A 21,877-nucleotide genomic window follows, 5' to 3' on the forward strand; every position below is an offset into this window, starting at 1 on the left:
CTGGTGGCCCTCGGCCCCGCTCTACCCCAGGGGAGGAGGCATCACGGGCGTCTAGGCACATGCAGGGCACCTGGGCACAGGGGAGTGGAGGACAGCAGGAGACCAATGTGGCTGCAGTGAGCACACGAGGAGTGGGGTACAGGCTGGCGCGCGGAGAGCCTGGCAGCCCAGGCCAGAGCCACAGAAGTGGGCTCGGGTAGCCATCTGGAGGGCAGGCCGGGGGATGGGGTCACACAGGTACCTGCCAGCTGCCATGGGCTGGGGCAATGGTGGTGGGTGTGCGGGGAGAGGAACAGATGGGAACTGGAATAGGGACTCAGAGTGTGGCTTCTGGCTCCGTGACTGGATGCGGGGCCGGGCCTGGCGGGTGGGGGCAGGGCTGTTGGGGGGGGCACCTTTCCCCCATTTGTCCTTGGACATGTGGAGTCTGAAGCATGCTGGAGACATTCGTGGGCAGCGGCCCCTCCGCGTCGTCCGTGCATGTGGGGCTAGGGGTCCGCCTGGCCTGCCTGGGGTCGGGCCCAGTGCCAGTAGAGAAGCCCATCGAGATGGGGGCTGCCGGGGGCCAGGGGGCGGGGCTCGCCTGCCTGGGGCCTGTCACATTGTCGTGGGACAGAGTGTGATTCTCAGTGCTGTGGGAGATCCGGGCTCAGCAGTGCTCTGCCGCACACTGGGGGCAGCAGGGGGCTGCAGTGGGGTTGGGGCCCAGGGAATGGGGAGCCCCAGCCTGCTGGGGACTGCTGACCTGCTGTCACCCAGGGGAGTGCGGAGGAGGGGCTGGAGGACGGAGGCAGGGGAGAGTGACTGTGCAGGGCAGCAGTGGGGGGTAGGGCACTGGTCCTCCCTGCTCCGAGCCCAGCGGCCTGGGAGCGCAGGGCTATCTCAAGGCCCGGGAGGGGCGCTCGAGCCAGACAGCTCCTTTCCCTGACGCGTCGTCTTTGCCTGCCTGCATTAGCAGAGGCCCCAGCTCTCCTCCGAGTGGAGGAGCTAGGACACGGGATGGGAGGGGGCAGAGTCTGGGGCAGACCGTGTGTGGGGCTGGAGAGAGGCAACAGAGTCCCTGATGTGGGGAGGGCACTGCGCACAGGCACGAGGAAGAAGGAAGTAGTACAGTCCCAGGAAGTACTTAGTGGTTGTCATCTCATCTTTCAGACTTCACCCAAGAGCAGCGTTGAGCTGTCCCCTATGAGGCTGCAAAGGGTGTGCCGTGAAGAGGCTGCTGGCTTTGCCACACCTGCCCAACGCAGCCTACGATCAGGCAAAGCCCTCCAAGCGTTCTTGAGCAGCTAGCTCTGAGCCCATCTTGGCGCCAGAGAAGTGACATCCTGACCGCAGTCACCGTAATTGATGGCTCGCACGGCAGACAGTAAATAATTGTTCCACAAGTTTCGAGAGCGGGTGTAATTAGTACCGCGAACAATGTTAGGTGATGGATTGGTTCGTTCAGGACCGGTGTGAATGAGGGAGAGGGTGAGCGGGAGAAGGGGCTGGAGGCCCACCAACACCTGGCTGTGAGCGGCGGCCCGGTGCACCCGCCAGGACCGGGCCCCGGCCCCGGCCCCTGAAACTGTGGCCAGAACACACTGAGCGCAGAGAGCGAGGGCCCCTCGGGGCACAGGTGCAGCCTGCAGAGCGCGCACCTGAGCATAGCCCGGGGGGAGGGGGAGTGAAGGCCTGCAGCTGGCCTCTGTCCCACCCTTTGTTAGCCCAAGGTACAAGAGAAGCGTGCCCGGGGGTCCGTGCCCGAGCGCAGGAAGCCCTGGGCACAGCAGTAGGGTGGGGATCAGAGCAGCCTGAGCCCGGTTTTGAAGTCCTCCAGGGAAAGGGGCTCTGAACAGGGTAACAACCAGCCTTCAATCATGCCGCGATTCCAGCCCCCTGCGGCGCTGGAGCCGAGCACTGTGTTGATTGGTACTGTCTGCCCCTGGCACAGAAGGGCGGAGTGGCAGCCTGGGTGCCGACCATCGCGGTCTAAACCCACCTGAGCCGCCCAGGGTGGCCTCATGCTTTTCTCCAGGGTGGTTTCCTGCAACTTTCTTGTCCCAGAGAAGCAAACGTGGTCTTGACTGCAACTTCAGAGCCCTGGTGTAATGGGGGGAGCGGGAGTTTGCACCAGGAAGACCACCAAGGAGCCAGCATCTCGCAGGGCCCTTCCCGGCCCTCTCAAGAGCACAGCGTGTGGGCCAGGTGCTCAGCCTAGCGGTTAAGGGACCGGCATCCCATAGTGGAGTACCTGGGTTGGAAACCTGGCTCCAGCTTCCTGCTGACGCAACCTGGGAGGCGGCAGCGACGGCTGGAGCAGGTGGGTCCCCTGCCGCCACATGGATACCCTGCAGTGAATTCTCAGCTCCAGGACTTGGTTCCGCCCAGTCCCGGTCCCTGATCATCTGGGAAGTAAGTGGATGAGTAGATGGGAGCACTCTCTCTGTGTCTCTGAAATAAATTTTCTTTAAAAATCTTAAACAAAGGAAAGATGCCAGTGTAGAGCCCCGAAAAGCGAGCCCCTAGCAGCGGCGCCACCAGTAGGACACGGCCCCCTGCTGGGCGGGTGGGAGCTTCTCCCTGGGAGGAGCTGCTGTGTGGACAGCTTTGAGTCCCAGGGTAGCCTCTGCTCTCTGGAGCTGTGGCTAAGCCGCTTGCTTCCTCTTCCTGTTTCCTCTTCTTGTCCATGGGGATAAAGCCTTGGGGTCATTATGAGCACTGGAAAGAGAGTCCATCAAACTTCGGTGCTTGTCATCGGACCTGCAGATCCCCCTCCCGGGACGCCGTGGGGCTTGAGGTGAACATCAGGACTGGTCTCACTGTGGCAAACCTCTCAGGAGCCAAGGGCTGCTGGGGCCATGCCCTTCCAACCCTCTTCCAGCCAAGGTCCATGCAGAGCCCTCACCGCTGTTACTCCTTCCCCTACTGTCCGATTCACAGGGCCAGAGAGCATCCAAGGGGTGCTGGATCCACAGGGCAGAGACATTCTAATTGTGCTTCTGCTGTGAGGGTCGCTCAGCATAGGGGAGGGCTCTAGGGAGAGAAGGACGCATCCTCTGGGGTGGGGGTGCTGCCCCTCCCCCGGCCCAGCACCCTCACAAACATGTATACACGTTTGCCAGCAACAGGACCAGAAAGTGGCAAACCTAATGATTCGTGATTATTATTTGAAGGGTCCCACTGTTACAGATTTATTTGTCATTTCTTGTAATAACACCGACGGTAATGAATTCATTTGTATTAATGTGAGTGTCACGCGGACTTCCGTCGAAATTCCGCATTAATTAATGTACCATTAAAACAAAGTGTCGCCCAATTAATATCAAACGGAGGTGAGGCTGCCAGGGTCCTCTTCCTCTGGGTTTCATTTGTAATTCATGGCGTTAGCACCCCGCTTAATGAAAGGCACGTGTGGTTCTCCCCCTTGGCGGGGGAGCTGTGAGCCCCAGGCGCTGCTCTGCCCTTCCACTTCTGGGTGCCATTGTGGGAGGGCTTGGGCGAGACCCCTGGAACTTCCTGGTCAGGTTGTCCATCAATCCTGAACCCCGGGAGAGGCACCTGCTCTAGGTTCCGTTGGGAGGCAGGGAGGGGAGCTGGTTTGTTTCTTGGCCGAGTCTAGTCTTTTGATTATTAATAATTTGTTTGAGAGGCAGAGAGGTGGAGAGAGCGCCCATCTGCTGGTTCCCTCCCCTCGCTGGGGCCACAGTGGGGAGCAGGCACACAAGGCAGAAACCCTGCAACTTGAGCCCCCAAGGACCTGCCCTGGCAGGAAGCGGAAGTCAGGCGGAGCCCAGGGAGTGCGCGCACTGTGGGATGTGCGTGTCTCCACGTCCAAGGCAAATGCCTCCCCGGGGTCTCAGCTCAGCAGATGAGGCTGTGGCTGTCCCAAGTGCGGTGGGGACTCCGGCTCTCCGTCTTGTCTTGGGGTCCGTCTTGCAGCTCCTCAGGGTCTCTGTGTGCCAGGACGTCGAGCTGTGGGACCCGGAGGGCTCGGGCCACCAGGTGCAGCAGACCAAGGGCTGGAGCAGCAGGGTCAGAGGTGCTGTCACACAGCATGGCAGGTCCCAAGGGCGGCATAGAAGGGCACCACCCCCACCCCAAGGTGTGTCCTGTGCGGGAGTGGATCTCCCAAGCCTGCACCACCGAGCAGAAGGAGGTGAGGCCACTGTTGCCGGGCAACAGTGAAGTTTATCCCGGTTCTGCCTCTGCCACGCTGGGCTGAGCCTTTCTGAACCACATCGCCTCCAAGAGCCGCTGATTCCAGAAGCAGGTGCTTTTAAAATATAGTAATTTTCTGTATGTTTATTTTTTAATTAGAGAGAGAAAGAATGTACCTTCTATCCACTGGCTCATTCCACAAATGCTTGCAGCAGCCAGGGCTGGGCCAGGACAGAGCCAGGAGCCTGGAATTGCATCCAGGTCTCCCACACAGGAGTGTGCCTAGGCAGGAACGTGGAATCGGGGGCAGAAGAGGCGGGACTCGGAGCAGGCACTCCGTACCGGCGTTTTATCCCCACATACAGATTAGGAAATGGAGGTGCAAGCAGCTTGCAGGCTTGCCCAGGGTCACACAGACGTGGAAACAGGGAGACAGGCACCTGGGATGTCACACTGATGGCTCAGCACCTGCCCCCTCCTTTCAGAACGGGGGACCCCCCCACCGAGAGCTGGCAAGGCAGGGCCGCAGGGGTGCGAGCCCAGGAAGTTGTCACCTGCGTGCAGGGGCTGTGTCCTGTGGTCCTAGCACAGGGCAAGCACCTACATCTGGCAGCTGGCACTGTAAGCTGTGCTTCGTCCCAGGGAGAGCCCGGGTATCGCAGTGGGGAGTGAGGCTGTGGGAAAAAAGCCGAGAAAAATGCCTGTGCTCATTTTCACTTCTAAACGTCCTACCTTTGTGCAGTCTGAGGACTGTCCCTGAGCAGAGGGGCTGGCTTTGCAGCAGGAAAGCCCTGGGTTAGATTCAGGAAGGAATTACGACCGCACCCTCATGGAGTAGGAAAGGAACTGAAGGCAACATAGAGTCACACCAAGGCCACCTTGATACAGATCTTCCGGGACTTTTCCCAGCACCCCCTTCTGCTTTCCTAGAAGGTGAGAATGGTGGGTGTTGGGCAGCACCTTCCAGGCTTATGAGGACAAACGAGGGGCCGTCAGGGGCTAAGCGTGAAGTGGGTGCCTGCGGTCGGTTGGGAGCTCTGCTGCCAGCCCCGTGCCCCCAGCCTGGACTGGTTTTGGCCGTATTCCTCCATGCTGGCCGCCCTGGCTGAGCCGCCCCCTTGGGATAGAAGCTAGAGAGCCTGAGCATAGCGGTGCGGGTTTACTGCTCCCGGGGTGAGTGTGCCGCGCAGCTGAGGCCTCGGGTCTTTCCCGCTATGGGGATACCAGCCTTTCTCCGCCTGTTGAAGCTGAAACCATCTCCCAGGGCCCCAGGCCCCAGCGCGTCCCCGCAGCTGCCCTGTCCGAGCCTCGGCCCAGGACCCACCACTGCCCCTTCTCCAGCCCTCACCACTCTTGGCTTCCCTGCAGCCCAGCGTACACCTCCCCCCAGTCCTGCCTGCCATAAGCCCCCAGGCACCAAGTGACAAGTTCCACTCAAGTGACAAGTTCCACTTATCACGTCACTCCGCCTGCAGGGCCGGCAGCAGTAGCCACGGGGATCGCAGAGACAAAACCCGCACCAGGCCTACCCCACGCTCCTGCCTGCCCAGGCTCTGCTGCCCACTTCCCCTACCCGTCCAGCACACACACCTGGCTGGTGGCACGCATGGGCACATGCAGTGCAGGAGCTGGGGGCACAGGAGGGGAGGGGGCCAAGAAGTTGCCTGCCTGAGTTGTCTTCTTGTTCAGAATCCATTTGTTAACCCAGCTTCCCATAGATGTAAGGCCCGCCCTAGGGAGATTTGCATATTCATCGATTTGCATATTCATCGTGTTTAATGTGATTCATCATCACGCGGGGGCTGGGAGATGGAACCCCATTTGTGAGTGATGGATCTGGGCACTGAGAGCTCAGGGCAGCATTGGAGGCTGCTGTGTGCTCAGAGTGGGCCCTTGGGGATGGAGGAGGGGGCGCAGGGCACCCAGAGGGGCCTCTGCTGAGAGCCAAGCAGGGACCTCAGCCTTCAGAGCCGTCCCCTCCACTCCCTGACCTCCCCCGACGAGGAACTTGCAAAACACCTCACAGCTTGCCTTGTCTGAACACATTTGCTCCCAGCCCCTGTGCCCACCCCACAGGTCGGGACATGACGATGGCACACCAGGTTTATTGAGCACCTGTCACCCACTACACACGTGACACGCGTGAGCTCCCACAGGGCGGCTGTCTTGTTAAGCTCATCTGAGGCTGAGGCTCAGAGAGGCTGCCTAACTTCCCCAATGTCACACAGCACGTGAGGGATGCAGCTGGCACTCCATGACTGCAAAGCCCCTGGCGCCCTTGCTCCCCAGAGCCTCCCTTTGTGACATCTGTTCTCGGGCTTGGCCACTTGTAGCTACTCCTAATCACACTTCTGCTGGGAAGCCAAGCAGTGTGCATGTAGCCAGGGCAGCCCTGTGCCGTGTGGCTCCCTGAGTGTGTTTGGGACAGATGTTGAAAGACATGACAGGGCGCGAAGACTCACCCCTCCACTTCCAGCCAGAGCCTGCAGACACCGGACACCTGTCGCCCACAGAGTCCCGCCCCGCTACACAGAGAGCACCCGGAACCCTTGTCACAGAAGGCACCGGCACTTGGCCAGGATGCTAGCAGCCCGGTTTCTCAGGGCCACCTTAGCGACCTCCCCACCCCTGGACCTGGCCTGGCTGACTCCCTGGTCACCAGGAAGGGTAGAGACGGGGTTAAAAGCGTGGGCTCTGGGGCGGCCTGCCTGGGTGTGAATCCTGTGCACCTGCTCATTATCAGATGGCCCTGGGCATCTGGACGATAGGGGGAATCAGTGTGTACTTCACGGGCTGCTGTGGATTGTACCAGAAAATACTGCAGGGCGCTTAACACAGCCTGGCACGCAGGAAGTTCTCAGTAAGTGTGAGTTAGTCCCCTCGACTCACAAATGCCTACTGCTGGTTTTTTAAAACTCCCTGGAGACTCTGTGCCTCCATCAGTTGCTGCTTTCTAAAACCTGCCAAGGCTCGTGGCTCCTTGCAGCCCTGGGCTCGGGGATGGCGTCCTGGGTGCAGGCGTCTGGGCTCTGGGCTCCATGCTCCAGGCTCCGGGCTCTGGGCTCTGGGCTCCGGGCTCCTGGCTCCAGGCTCCAGGCTGTGGGCTCCAGGCTCCGGGCTCCAGGCTCCAGGCTGGCTTGTTGGTGAAGACTCTTCTGTAGTCGCACCAGGACTCTCCCTGGCCCTTCCTCCTGGGGTTTCCTGCCTCTGCAGAGGGTTGTAAAGAGTTGGTTCTTCTGTCTTTGACTTTTCAAAGTGCATTTGTGCTCCAAGTTGAGGACCCCTAATCCCAGGGGCTCGGGACCAGAAGTGTTTCCGATTTCAGAGTTCCAGCACTCAGAATATTGACATAGCCTTTCCAGCTGAGCACCTGTAACCCAAAAATACAAACTACAAAATCTGAAACTTTTCAAGTGTTCTATTGGTGTCTGCAAAGGCTTCTTTGGCGGGGGGCAGCCATTGTGGTACAGCGGCTGAGCCGCCTGCGGAACTCCTGGATTGAGGTCCCCACCCTTCTTCCCATCCAGCTTCCTGCTGGAGTGCACCCAGGGTGGCAGCAGGTGATGGCTCGATACGTGGGCCCCTGCCCCCACTTGGGAGACCAGGATGCAGCTCCGTGCCCCTGGCTTCAGCCTGGCCCAGCCCTAGTCCTTGTAGGCATTTGGGGAGTGAACCAGCTCTGGCTCTGTCTTTCAGATAAAAAAATAAGTAAATAAAACCTTTTAAAAGACGTTTTAGATTTCGAAGCATTTTGGATTTTAAACTATCGGATCACGAATGCTCAACTTGTGTGAGCTCATTTTATTCTATATCCACCCCCAGCACCGTGCAGGAGGCAGCACAAGGACTGCAGTGCCCATTTCCTGGATGGCCACTAAGACGTCAGGAGTTCTCTAGCGACAGAGAAGGGAGTCACGCAGACTGGGGTGGGAGAGCCGGCAGGTGCGACCCAGGGTTTGAGCGGACCCGTCTGGCTGGCAGGAGCTGGTTTGCAAGCCCCTGCTGGAAGGAGGGAGGAAGGGGCTGATCAGACTGATCTCTCAGACTGGGGACGCAGTGGGAAGTTTCCTGGTCCCTGCCTCCACTCCCAGTTACTCCTCCTGCTCCACAGAGAGGAAAACAGACGCCCTGCCCCAAGTGCCAAGGAGGGTGGTACTGCCTGGCATAGCAAGCAGTGGATCATGGCGCTGGTCTCCACCCTGCCCCTGTCTCTGTGCATAGCCAGCTGCTGGGAAGATCTGCCGGTGGGGCAGGGTCCCTGGGATGCACCTGCTCCCTCCCTCTGCACCTGCCAGTCCACAGGAGGGGGTGCCTGGAGGAGGCAGGTGGACAGCCCTGGAATGTGGGTCCTCACAGGAGTCGGCGCTGGGGAAATCTCCAAATTCTGCCATCACGCGTTGCACAGGAAGGTCACAGGGCTGGGGTGGGGATGAGAAAAATCGCCTTGGATCTCCTTAGTCTCCAAACAGAAGAGAAATGTGACCGTTTCACACTGAGGACCACACCTGGCTCTGAAGATTAAGCCTCTGAAAAGGAGAGGGCAAAGCCTCAGATGTTCCTCAGGTGACGCTTCCTCCAGCCCTGCGCGCCCGCGTCTGGGCAAAGGCCAGCGCGTGCATAGGGGGTAGGAGAGGGCAGTGCCACTGAGCCTGAGCATGCACACTGGAAACGGGGTGGTGCTAACAGCCTCTCCCAAGGAGGAGGAGGTGTGGATCCCGGGCGTAGGGGTTCCCCTGGCCCCCAGAGGGAACACCAGTAAGGTGTGGGTGAAAGAGAACCATGCTACAAAAGGCCTGGAGGGGTACTGCCCTTGGTGGTGGATGCAGAGGCCTCTGGGGAAATGGGGCAAGGTAGGTGGGATGACACTCAAGGAGTGGGAGACGCGGCCCTGGAGGACAGAGGCGAGGGGCCATTGAGGAGCAGGCAGGAGTGGAAGGGTGCTGGAGAGCCGTGACCTTGCTGGGGGTTGAAAGGAGGAGCCGCTCTGGGGTACACACTGGGGAGGCACCTTGCTCTCTCATTATTGAAAACACCTTTATGGTTGCAACACATGTGTGGGCTTAGAAGTCAGGGACAGCCTGGTCTCCCAGGAAAGGGCCCCATGCCTTCCACTCTCCTTGGCGAGACAGCCTCACTCAGCTCCCTCCCCTACTCTTCTGCAACTCCTACGCACCTACATTTCATACTTACACGTGTTGTTCACTTACTGCCATGGGGGCTGAAGCTCCACTTTTGCACCACCCCCTCCTCAGCTCCGCCACTGTCCCCTCCCCGTCCATCCTCCCTCCTCCTAGCCGGCCGTGTTCGGTGCATGTGGTGCTGCTTATGTGCGTGTTGGTCACAGCTGAGCCACATAGCATACTGTGGTTGTGCTTCTTCTTTTGTTTCCCCTAAATTAATAAGCGTGTCTTAAGTGTTTGTTCAGGGTTCCATGAGCCTGCCGCATATTCATCCTAAATATCCTGACATAATTGAGTGCCTCCCCTCAGGATATGAAAAGTCTGCTCAGTCTGTATGTTTCTTGGCAACATTGTTCCTCCTGGACAGGCTGTGCTGTCTTGGCTGGTGCCCTGGAGGGAGGTTTGATGAGGGAGAGGGGACCGTGGGGAGAAAAGAGAGTTGTGCTGGGAATTTCTCTTCTCCTGTGTCGGATCCCCTGTTTCATGGATCCCTTGTTTTCCTCTTTTTGGTGGAATACACCCTTCAGTGATTTCCAGGAAGACAGTTCATGGGAAGTCCCCCCCGCCCCCGTCTTTATATGAAAATGTGTTTATTCTGCACAGATATTGGTTGATAGTTGGGCTGGGTATAAAATTCTGGAATGGCGAGCACTTTCCAGCACGGTGATGTCACCCCCTTCCTTTGTGTTTCAGCTCGCAGTGTCAACAGCCAGAGAGCTGTGATGCCATTTGATTTTGTTTTCTCTCTGAAAGTCTCTAGAAGACGGACAGATAGTTCAGTCTGCCGCTTCCCAGTTTTAGGACTCAGTGTGGGTCTTTCTTACTGGTCCTTCAGATCTGGGAGAGTAACTTCCTTCCTGTGCCCTGCTTGCTCCCTGGAACTCCTATAAGCTGGGGGCTGGGTTTAACTGCCTTACAACCCACCCCCCCCCCCCCGGCATTCACCCCTTCAAGTTCTGTTCTCCCGTATCTTCCAGCTCTTCTTTTGAGTTTCCCACTTCTCCTGGGCCCTTCTTCTTCTGGAATGCTCTCATTTAAAGATGCTGCTTCCTGTCTCTCTGAGTGTGTTAGAGACAGTTGTTGTTGTCACTCTTCTTGCTGTCCCTCCCCCGGCCTTCACAGTGGAGACTGTTCACTAACGTTCCGTGGCCCTTAGTTGTTGTTTCTTGTTTAAGCCAAGTTCATGCTTGACTGTTTGGGTGTTCGCTCTGTGTGTTTGGGGCTGGGTAGGGTGGCTGCTTGCCAACCAATAGCTGGTGGTTCAGTGAGGGCCTCCCCAATGTGCTGTCGTCCAGGTTTCCTCGAGGACCAGTTTTCTGTCTGCTGCTGGCCGCTGGGTGACTGACGAGCCCTGAGTGGGGGGTGAGAGTGGTGGGAGACACACACTTGCACTTAACCCCCCCTGGTCACGCATCTGCATCAGCTCCCAACCTTGAGGCCAGGGTCAGACTAACAGACCCTTCAGCAAGGAAACACCTGTTCTGCAAGAGTTTGGGGAGGGATTTGCTCTTTTAAAAACCTGCAGCCAGTCGCCCGCCCTGCTGTCCATGCCACTGCATCCCTCCGCACACAGCCTTACCTGGGTCCTGGTCCCTGAGCTTTCCTGGGCTTCAGCTCCCCGTCTCCTGCTCCGCCTATTCCCAGGTTCCAGATCTCAGCCGCTGTTGTGTCCTCTCTTCTTTTTGCCCTTGTGGATTTATGCATTTTTAATTTCCTTATTATCATTTGGTGGAAGTATTGGGACAAAAGAAAGTGGAATGAATGTGTTCAACCTGCCATGTTTCTGGGAAGTCCTGAGGTTTTTCAAACATTCATTGAATGCCTTCCACACATGAGTGACAAAGCTGGGACTGACGGGATAGCCGAGGCAAATAATGGAGAGATGGAGGAGTCCCAGGAAAGGCGGGGGAGGTGGGGGTGCAAGGTCACCCAGCAGTCACGGGCAGAAATTAGGAAATCAGGCCAGCCAGTATGTGGGCACATTGCTGAATGTCTTCTGGGGATTTGGGGGTGACAACACACAGCTGGAGTGGCTCTGTGACTGACCACAGAGCACAGAAGTGACTCAAGACAAAGCTCTCAGGGCCTCCCTCTGCCGCCCAGAGCTGGCACCGCCACCTGGCAGCCCACCAGTGCAGATGTAGCACCTTTGCGATCCAACAGGCATCGTCTAAGAGCGAGCAGTCACTGTGGAGAGAAGCCGTGTGTGAGATGATCGCTTCCCAGATCCTCCACTGTGCCCGTGAGTGGGTCTGTGCCCTCCCCCCCCCCCAACCCCAGCACAGAGCCACTGAGACGCTGTTCTCAGTGCCCATGCAGGCCTTCTGGCCCATGGAGAGAGAAACGCGGCCCACAGTTCCCAACCCCATGTCTTTACTTCTGTGCAGAAGCGAGAATGCCGCAATCCCTGTGTGGAAGTGGCACCCTCCCAGGGCGACCCCGGGCCTCGGGATGCACCTGCCTTAGCGCTCAGGCGCTTCCCCTCTGCGCAGGCACCTTCCGCGGAAACTTCTTTCCTCCCGCCTGCAGGAGCCCACCACCTTGTTCTCAGCAAGGAGTACAGTTCTGAAGTACCCTCTCCCTTCTGAAATTCTTGAGGGGCCAACGCCTCCCATCAACCCCCTCTTCTCTCAGCAGCACAACCTCAGGCCCCTCCCCCAGGTCTTCAGCCCTGGCCCAGCGGGAGGCCTGAGCCCCTGCTCCACCCTCAGCTCTGGGCCTCAAGAAGTGGGGGCAGAAAGGCTGTCTGAATTCAAACCCCGTTCCTGAACCAGCAAGCCCTGTGACATCACTTCTCTGCGTTTGTACTGCCTCCTCCTGGGATACACCAGGGTGCAGACCATTGCCGGGTGGGAGGGGCTGAGCCCGGCCCAGCCTCTGAGCAGCACCTGCGCGTTCCAGACGGGCCGGTTCCCAGCTCTGATCCACCGGAGCCGCCTGCACCTTGTCAGAACTGCATCTGTCAGGAATTTATTACTAATGCATTTTATAACAGGCTCTATAATAAGATATTAAAGACTGTAGCAGCATCTCGCAAGCATTCCATAAATATTAATAGTGCCTTTAGAGATGGCACCTACGGTAGGCGCAGTAGGGCTTTTTGCTGAGGTGCGGTCAAGGGTGTAAAATGAATGTGACCGTGGGGGCCAGTGCGCACGGTGCACCCTGCAGGCGAGGGTGTGGCCACCTCCTCTCTCCCTGTCTTCCTTCCTCAGGAGGCCCAGTGGCTGGATTTGTGTTCATTTGTCCACAACTTTCCGCTCACTCCCCTTCTCCCTTTGCCCCAGCTCTGCCCCTCCCCTTCTTTGCCTGCCTCTCTCCCCCCCCCCTCTCTCTCATCTCCTCCTGACCTCTCCGGCTCACCCTCTCTGGCCCTCTTCTCCCAGGCTGCGCCTCCCCCACCCCACCCCACCCCGTTCCAGTGAGCACCCCGAGCCCCCTCTGGAGCAGCCTGGAGTGGAATGTAACTGAGCCTGCGAAGTGAGCTATTTATCATGATTATTAACGAACAGGATCCCTTGCACGGCAGAACTTTCCCAGAGTCTATTCCCTTGTCACCCCAGGAGCAGTAGAAAGATTTATTTGTCTCCGAATTGCACAGGGTGGCCCATTTACAGCAGGTCCATCAGAAGTGATGCGGAGCTGAAATGGGAGCTGGGAGAGGCAGAGCCTGCCCTGCCCGCGACCTGTGTGGTCCCCTGGGGGCCTGTTGGCACGCCAGTGGAGTGGCCTTGAAGCCACGGAGGAAGGGGTGCAGAAACGGGCCAGAGCAGGCAGCCAGGGGGCCCGCACCAGCCGTGAGCCTTGACTCCAAAGACCACAGCTGCTCCCTCATAGCAAGAAAGGGGGCCCAGGGCCAGCTGCTACTTGGGCTGTGCAGGGAGAGGTTTCCTCTAGAACTGGGGAGGACTGACCCCCGCTGCGAGGAGCCTTTTGGCCCTGTTTCCCCGGCTGGCCATAGTCCTGCAGGCCCCTGAGTGCCAGCCCCGCACACCACACCTTCAGGCTCTGCTGGCCCAGTGCAGAGACCTGGCCATCCCCGCCCACCTTGTCCTCCCCAGGAGGACGCTGTAATTGCTGTGACCTGAGTGCATTTGCATATGAAAAGGAGAGCCTGGGGGCCACTGAAAAAGCAGAGGAGGCCGCCCTCATTCTGGGCCCTTTCATTCTCCCCACTCTTCCCGCCTGGCCTTGAGGGGTGGGCCCAGCGCCCTCATTAGCAGGCCCTGGATGCTGGCCCTGCTGGGGGCATTCAAGGGGCAGGAGCGCAGCCATGGAGGTGTGGGGCAGCCTGAGGCAGAGCTGCAGGAATGTGGAGCCCTTGCCTGTGGCTGGCATGATCGGAGGGTGCCAGGCGAGAGCGTGAAGCTGCAGCAAAAGGGGCCCCCACAGGGAGGACAGCTCCGAGAGTCACCGCGGCACAGCCAAGGGCAGGGAACCATGTGCAGAGGGGCAGGGAAGATGGCGCGGAGACTGGCAGAGCCCTTCCCCGCTGTCTCTCACCGCGCCCCTCTCATCTTGCTGCCACCCTCTGTGGCCTCCACGTGGCTGTCATCCTCTCCTGATGCCCATTCCTGCCCTAAGGCAGCAGATTCCCACGGGAAACTGGATTAATATCCAAGGCCCTGTCTGATTGGCCTACTTGGGTCAGGTGGTTGCCTCTGGACCAATCCCATGTGGCCTGAGTCTGACATCACTTGCGACAAACATGGCTGCCTGGCCTGCTCATTTGAGGTGGCTGCTTTTCTTGGAAGGAGGGTGGGAGCAGAGGCAGCAGTTGGCATCAGGGTGGATGGTCTAGAAAGAGCGCCCAGCCAAGGTGTCCGACTTCTAGCCGCAGCTCTGCCGTGAGCCAGCCATGAGAGGCGGAACAAGGTCGTCCCTGATCAGTGCCTGCTTTTCCCATCTGATAATGGGGAGGTTATGCTAGCTGGTGCCCAGGTTCCCTCCGGCTGCTGTATCCGAGCCGTCCCAGAGTAGTGTATGGTCGGGACCACTCTCCTGGTTTGGGAAACGTTCCTGGCATCGGGGGCCCCTCCTCTCCCAGGCTCTGAACCCACAGAAAGGTCTGCCCGCCAAGGCTCTCCCAACTCATGGGTCCGCAGCAGCCAGGAGCCAAGTGGTGAAGGTGTTCTCTTTCAGAGCTTTAAGGTGTCCAAGTTCATGGTGCAGACTCATTGTGAAACTATTTCTCCTATCTCTGCGCTTTAAACAGGTCCCATCTCACCTGGCTGCGTGGTCCTTTATTACTAGAGTAATGATTGCAATGCCCGTTTACTGAGTTGGTGTCCTTGGCCGTGTGAGAAGCTTTAGGTTTTTTTCGCACCTTATCTCATATAATTCTGGCTCCCAACCCTAGCATAGGTACTGTTATTAGCTCCATTTGGCAGTTGGGGAAACTGAGGCTGAAACAGGCTCAACTGCCTATGTCTGAGGTCTCCTAGCCAACAAGTGGAGCCAGAATTCCAAGTTAGGTGGTGTGTCTCAGAGGCCAAGTTCTGAGCCATCAAGATTTATGCCTGCAGGATACTGGGAAACCCATGTGCTGCTGGCCCGGTGAACTGCTTGTGTCAAGGTCATAGACCTGTGTGCACATCGTGCCTTCCACCGGGTGCTTGGAGCAACGCCCCCAGGTCTCCCTGACGGAGTGCAGCACCCAGGACCTGAAGTGCAGGCCGGCAGCTTTCCTCTCTGCACTGGCTGGTCTCACAGGAGTAGCTGTTTGCCAGACCCGTTCCAAGGAGAGCCTAAGCTATGCAGAAATGCAATGAGTTTTCACTGCAGGGCACGGCACATGATCTCAGAAGGACAGAAACCGGGCTTGTCACTTCTTTCCGACTTCTCCACCTTGCCTGGATTTTGCTCTGAAATCCTCTGATCAGGTGCTCCAGGAGCCTGGGGACAGATGGAATGTCCTGTCCTGCCCGAGGCCAGGGGCGGGTGCAGGAGCTCACATCCTGCTGGAGCCGTCCCTGTCCTCTGGGCCCCTGCTGGGGGGCGTGGCCAGGCAGCTGGACACACCGGAAGCCAGATCTCCTGCCGAGCACAGAGAGCAGGCTGCTCTGAAATCCGCAGGGCGCATCCCTTACCCTGGCAGCACCCACAGGCCTCCGTGGTGCACTTTGTTCTGGATTGGAGGGGCTGGCTTTGGCACTGGTGTGTGATGGGGCGGGGGTTCCTGTAGCTAAGAACCTCTGGAGGATCTCAAGACCAGCGCCACCCTGTGGGCGTGCCAGGAAGCCCAGCCCAGGGCGAGCTCAGTCTCCAGGGCTGTGTACAGGGTACCTCGAGGTGCATGTTTGTGGAGTGCCAGCGAGAAAGGGGTCATCTGTGAAGAGCCTGCTTACAGGGGGACGCTCCCACTCCCCTAGTGCTGGCAGAGATGGCGAGGGGAGGCGGGGGAGGCGAGGGAGGCAGCATTTGCAGAGCCCACTGCACGCAGGCGCTGGGCCGCTGCTGGCCGGAGCCGGAGCCGGTGAGGATACCATACCCGGAACCCCTTCTCCCCTGCCCCTGAGCTCCGGGCAGAGGATCTGGGGTTCTGGAAGACCTGGTGGATGGTGGGGGGGCTCTGTGTGCTTCCCACTCAAGGAGCCTCCGCTCCACACCCCCTGCCCTGAAGGTGCCCTGGCCTGCACTGCGAGGCATCCAGACCCTGGAGTCACCACGGCCGTGTGAGCGCCTGTGTGCTGGGAAGTGTACACCTGTGAGCTTACAGACTCTTCCCTCTAGCCCTGTGGGAGATGGTTAATTACAGTGTACACATCAGAGAGGTGAAGTGCTTAACCCGGAGACGCACAGCGAGGCTGGGGTCCCAGCAGATGGCAGCCCATACATCCCTGGAACTCTAGCCCCTGTGAGTTCATTTCCTTGTGGTGGGAGAGTACATCTGCCTTCCCAGCCACGGAGCTCGAGAGCGCAGACCCAGCAGAGGAAAAGCGTGTTCAGGGGCCCAGGGGTGCAAAGGGGCCGGCCGGGCCCGAGAAACACACACAGTGCCACGCCACCAGGAATCAGTGTAGGCAGCAAGGCGGCATTCAACCTTGAGGCCTCTGCACAAGGACGCGGGGGTCACGGAAGGTCATCCACTGCCATCTGTGTCCCCAGAGGCAGGTGCTGGGCTCTCCGTGCACTTCCGGGTCTGTGGATGGGGGAGACGCGGAGGCCACCTGGAACACAGGGAACCTGCTCATCGTCCCAGCATAAAGAGAGCACAGAGACCTAGTGTCCATCCTCGGGGAGCTTGCTAGCCAGCCCCACGCTCCTGGCTGGGAGCTGCATCTGTGTGGACAGTTTGCTGGGACATCGTAGAGGAGTCAGGGAAATGGCTGTTGTCTGTGTCTTAGAAAAGTGACTAGCAGAGAGCTTGAGATCACGGGTTTGGGATTAGCTAGACTTGGACTCAAGGCCTTGGTCTACCATTGCCTCGCTGTGTGACTTGGAGCAAATTACTCTACCTCTCTGAGCCTCAGCTGCTTTTTCTAAAACTGGGTAATAGCTACCACCTGGAGAGCTCCCTGTTACACAGCTGGCAGGTGCAGCCCAAGTGTGGGGCCAGCACCCAGCCCTCAGCGGTGGCTTTTACCTTTCTGTGTCCGTGAAGAGCTCCGTGAGCTTGCCTGTCCGCAGTCACGCCCAGAGTGCGTTACGTTAGAAATAGATCCACCCAGCCAAGGTTCAGCAGGCCTGACTTTCTTACCAGACTCTGCCAGGTGCTGCAGACATGGGAGCAGACCATCAGGCAGGGGAGGCAAACGGTACTCAGAACATTACAAGGGGCCACTGTTGTGGTGCAGCGGGTAAAGCCGCTGTCTCTGACACCAGCATCCCACGAGTGCAAGTTCAAGTCCCAACTGTTCAACTTCCTGCCCAGCTTCCTGCTAATGGCCTGGGAAAGCGGTAGAGATGGCCCAAGTGCTCCTGGCTCTGGCCTGGCCCAGCCCTGGCCATTGTGATCATTTGGGGAGTGAACCAGTGGATGGGAGATCACTCTCTCTCCCTCTCTGTGTGTAACTCTGCCTTTCAATTAAATAATCTTTTTTATTTAAAAAAAAAAAAAAAGAATATAATGAGCTAAATGATGTCAGAGTCGCTCACATGGGCTCGAGGAGATTGATGGAGCACCTGTCCTGTGCCAGGCTCGGTGCTGGGCAGGCAGATGGAGCCCATGGCTCCCCACACCAGCTGTGGTACGGGAAGCCTGGCCATGGCCAAGGGGAATGTTGGGGGGTGCCCTGGCCCCCTGCGTGTAAACAGTGGTGCTGACCTGCCTCGGGGGATCTGGAAGGCACCCATGAAGAAGCTGCACTTAATCAGTGGCCCCCAGTCAGAAAGGGTTCTGTGCGCCTCGTAGGGCAGAGGGAGTCCCGGAAGGCTCCCAGGAGACGGGGACATCTGAGTGGGCATGTGGGCTGCCCCCTCGCCCAAGAAAGCAGGCAGCCTCTGTGGTGCCCGGTGGAGCCCCCCAAGGACCTCAAAGTGCACCCCTTGCTTCTCCCGCCCTTGAAGCCTCCCCAGCACACAGACCCCCGATGCCTGCCTGAGCGGCCCCAGCCTGCAGCGTGAGCAGCCAAGGGGCGCCTGACAGGGGAAGCGAAACCGCCAAGAAATGGGTTTGGGGACTCAGCGGCCCCTCGCCTGGGACTCCAGCGGGAGCAGATGAGCTCTGCAACCAGTGCTCTTATGGCCACCAAGAGGCCATCAAAAGGGGGAGAGGCTCACCGCCGCGTGCCGTTAAGTTTCCCGACACCCTCTCAGAATGAAAATGACCAAGGCCGGGGTCTGCTGGCTGCGGGGCTGTGGTTAATGGGCTCTGGGGGGACAGACCGGCGTTGGTGAAGCCACTGCTCCGAGCTCCAACTCACCCTTCTGCTGGCTTTGCTTTCACCCCCAGAACACACCGGTGGGGACGCCCATCTTCATCGTGAACGCCACAGACCCCGACCTGGGCGCCGGCGGCAGCGTCCTCTACTCCTTCCAGCCCCCCTCCCCATTCTTCGCCATCGACAGCGCCCGCGGCATTGTCACTGTGACCCGGGAGCTGGACTATGAGACCACGCAGGCCTACCAGCTCACGGTCAACGCCACGGTGAGTCTGAGTCGCTGTGCGGGGGGCCCGGCGCCCACGCACAGCTGCCCTCTCCCACCCTAGAAGGAGCAGCACTGAGTCCCATGCCCCCCAAGGGTCTGTGATGATGCTGGGGGCCACAGCAACGGAGGTGACAGCTACTGGGGTGTCTGCGCCAGCCCTGGCGCTGTGCTGAGCCGTGCACCCTCACGCAGCCGTGAGGATTACTAAGATGCCCATTTGACAGATAAGGAGGCTGAGACACAGGTGGAACTCGGTGACTTTCCCTTGGTCACCTAAAGACCTGAGTCCAGAGGCCGCCTGCAGCCTCTCAGGGCCTTCACAGAGCAGTGTCCCCTCGCTCCCTGTGACACAGGATGGCAGTGTTAACCCAGCTGCGTCCTGACCCCAGTCAACACATGGGGCCCAAGGGCTCCAGCATGCTGGCCGCCACTTCCCCACGGGGCTGTGCTTACGCAGTAGGAACATCTCTGCCAAGCCCGCTGCTCTGGCCCCTGGGAGTTCCAGCAGAGAACCCTCAGTATCCCATTTTATGGCTGGCATGCGGGATTCACGTAGCCCAAAAGTAGTAGGGGAGGCAGGAGGCCCCGGCTTGTCCGAATCCCAGGCTGTGCCCTGAGCACCAGGCCCCAGGCCAGGAGTGTCTGAGTGACCAGCACTAAGAGGCTGGACCCTGGCTGTGAGCTGGGGACAGGCCGGCCACACCTCTCAGAGCCCGCCCTTCCCCACCCCCTGCTCCTGGAGCCCCCAGCTGGCAGCAGGGCCAACGCCGGCCTGTGCTGCCTTTGGTTTCTGCTGACCAAGCTCAGGCCAAGAGCCAAGCAAACTGTGGGGTTCCTACCAGGATCCAGGGGCTGGGCTCACAGCAGCACTGGGGTCCCCAGGGGGCAGGTCACAGAGCCCGGAACCCAGGCCTTAGGTCTGGGCTAGGCTGAGGGTCTGAATTTTTGTTTTGTTTTGTTTTGTTTTGTTTTGTTTTTATTTTTTTGACAGGCAGAGTGGACAGTGAGAGAGAGAGAGAGAGAGAAAGGTCTTCCTTTGCCGTTGGTTCACCCTCCAATGGCCGCCGCTGCCGGCGCGCTGCGGCCGGCGCACCACGCTGATCCGATGGCAGGAGCCAGGAGCCAGGTGCTTTTCCTGGTCTCCCATGGGGTGCAGGGCCCAAGCACCTGGGCCATCCTCCACTGCACTCCCTGGCCACAGCAGAGAGCTGGCCTGGAAGAGGGGCAACCGGGACAGAATCCGGCACCCCGACCGGGACTAGAACCCGGTGTGCCGGCGCTGCTAGGCGGAGGATTAGCCTAGTGAGCCGCGGCGCCGGCCTGGGGGTCTGAATTTTAAACATGGGGTTCCCCAGGCTTGGCCAAGACGCAAGAGGCCTCAAGAGGCAGGAAAGGCAAACTTCTCACTCAACCCTGGCCCAGCAGCCTGTGAGGAAGTCACCTCAGGCACCCGATGTTTCCTCCTCCCCTGGTTCCCATTACCCGGGAGCAGGCGTACGCCCTCCCCACCACCCCCACCTCCTGCCTTGCACCCACACACTTGTGTGCCCTCCGCCCCCGTCCATTTGCACACACCTGGGCTCATCTTCCTGCAAATCCTTGCCCTCTTTCTCCGTGCAGCTGCATCACGGGATAATTTGTCCTCACCATAAAGGTGGCTCTGGGTTTAGGGGAACGGGCCAGGCAGGACTCCGGGTGGCCCGACCGTTCCGGAGGCCTGGGCTCACGCGGGGACGAGGAACACAGTTAAATCGCTCTTAATCTTGCCGCAGTCGGGCCTGAAGCAGCAGACCTTGGGGATGCTACGACTCGCTGGGGGATGGCTTCGCGCTCGCTCCTGGCCACACGTGCCGTGCGTGGGCTGCTGGGCAGCTCCCCAGGGAGATTCTCCCACGTGGGATCCCAGGCATGGGGAGAGGGCCACGCCCAGGAGGCGCAGCCTAGCCCGAGCAGGGTGCCTGCCCCTCCAGATGTGCTGTCCCCAGCCTTGGGGCGCATGCTGGGCTGCCTGGCCTTAAGGACCACTGGCCCTCTCCTCCCCCACCTGGAGCAGGCGCCAGACCTGTGCCAGACAAACCAAGGGAGCTCTCACCTGGGGATCACAGAAGCCATTCTGTGGAGCCCCTTCATCCACAGAACAGAAGGGAGGACTCCCTGGGATCACTCAGAAAGCTAGCGGCGGGGCTGGTGTTAGAGCCCAAGTCAAGACTGCTGGGGGCAGGTCCCTTCGTGTAAAGGACCTGAGTTGTGAGTCTTCGTGACCCACTCGCACCTCTCTGATCTCTGTTAACTCACCTGAGTAATGGGCCCATAGAACAAATGAATGCAAAGCAGTGCATAGCACAGTGCCGGGAATATCATTGGCATTCCATGCCTGTCAGCAGCCAACAGCGCCGGCTCCCCCCCCCCCCGTTTTTCCCGGTCGGCCTTGGCTTTTAGGGCCCTAGAAGGTAGGTCTCCGGTCTCCTCCCTTGACGAGCTCTTCTAGGTCTCGGTTCCAAGCTGACTATGAGGATTCAGCACTGCCTGCCTGGCCACAGCAGGTGGGCTGCATGACCCCTCAGGATCCCTTCCCCTGCCCCGCAACGTCACAGGCCCCAGAGTGCCCCCTGCTGATACTTCTGGAAAAGTCACTTGCCCCGTAAATCCAGAGCCCAGAGCAGGGATGCTGGGCTGTGTGTCTTCTGGGGAGCCTCCATCCTACTCAGTGCCCTGCTGCCCTAGGAGGAGGGGAGCTGGGAGTGGGCACGGAGGGGGTAATGGCCCCAACCGGACACAGTGAAGGAGCTGAGAATGGCCAGTCTTCCGTACTACTTGGTTATCTCACACACACACACACACACACACACACACCGACACCCAGAGCACCCAGAGCTAGGCAAGGCTGGGGAAGACCTGGTATTAGCCCAGCCCTGCTTGGGACCCTGGAGACCCTGATTTTGGTTCCTGCACAAGTCAGCACTCACAGGGGTTCTTGCAGTGCGTGGGCTTCCTCGTGCTAAGCCCTTGCCTGCAGGAGTACTGGAGTGTATGTGTGTGAACACGTTTGTGTGTCACGTATTGTAGGTCTGTGTGCGTGGACGTACTCATGCGCGTCCACAGCACCGCCTAACCTAGTGCTGTGCACGCTCTCTTCTCACAGGATCAAGACAAGACCAGGCCTCTGTCCACCCTGGCCAACTTGGCCATCATCATCACCGACGTGCAGGACATGGACCCCGTCTTCATCAACCTACCCTACAGCACCAACATCTACGAGCACTCTCCTCCGGTACGGGCCTTCGCTCTGACTGCTGGGAGTTAGGCCCTGGTGTGTGTGGCGGGGGGGGGGGGGGTCGTGCTCCTCCTGCGCCTGTCCTGTGTGTGGTAGCCGTGGATGCCCCAGCAGTGAAAGCCTAATGCATGTCACACCCACACCCCCTTCCCCCCCAAAGACAGACGGGCAAGGAAAGGGGAGCGGTTCTGGG

The 21,877-nt window shown here is 59.2% G+C and overlaps 1 protein-coding gene across 4 annotated transcripts in view; it reads left to right on the plus strand.

The window, feature by feature from the left end:
- The window catches only part of CDH23 (cadherin related 23), a 365,671-nt gene that overhangs the window by 132,434 nt on the left and 211,360 nt on the right, over window positions 1-21,877 (plus strand). For all 4 annotated transcript variants that reach the window (XM_051823796.3, XM_089313405.1, XM_089313406.1 and 1 more), the window contains exons 7-8: window positions 18,214-18,408; window positions 21,553-21,681. In XM_051823796.3, coding sequence (XP_051679756.3) covers window positions 18,214-18,408; window positions 21,553-21,681 — 324 coding nt within the window. The remainder of the gene's footprint in view (window positions 1-18,213; window positions 18,409-21,552; window positions 21,682-21,877) is intronic.

This window comes from Oryctolagus cuniculus, chromosome 15, assembly GCF_051225735.1.
Source record: "Oryctolagus cuniculus isolate XC-2025 breed Fujian yellow rabbit chromosome 15, ASM5122573v1, whole genome shotgun sequence".
In the NCBI taxonomy this organism is placed as follows: Eukaryota; Metazoa; Chordata; class Mammalia; order Lagomorpha; family Leporidae; genus Oryctolagus; species Oryctolagus cuniculus.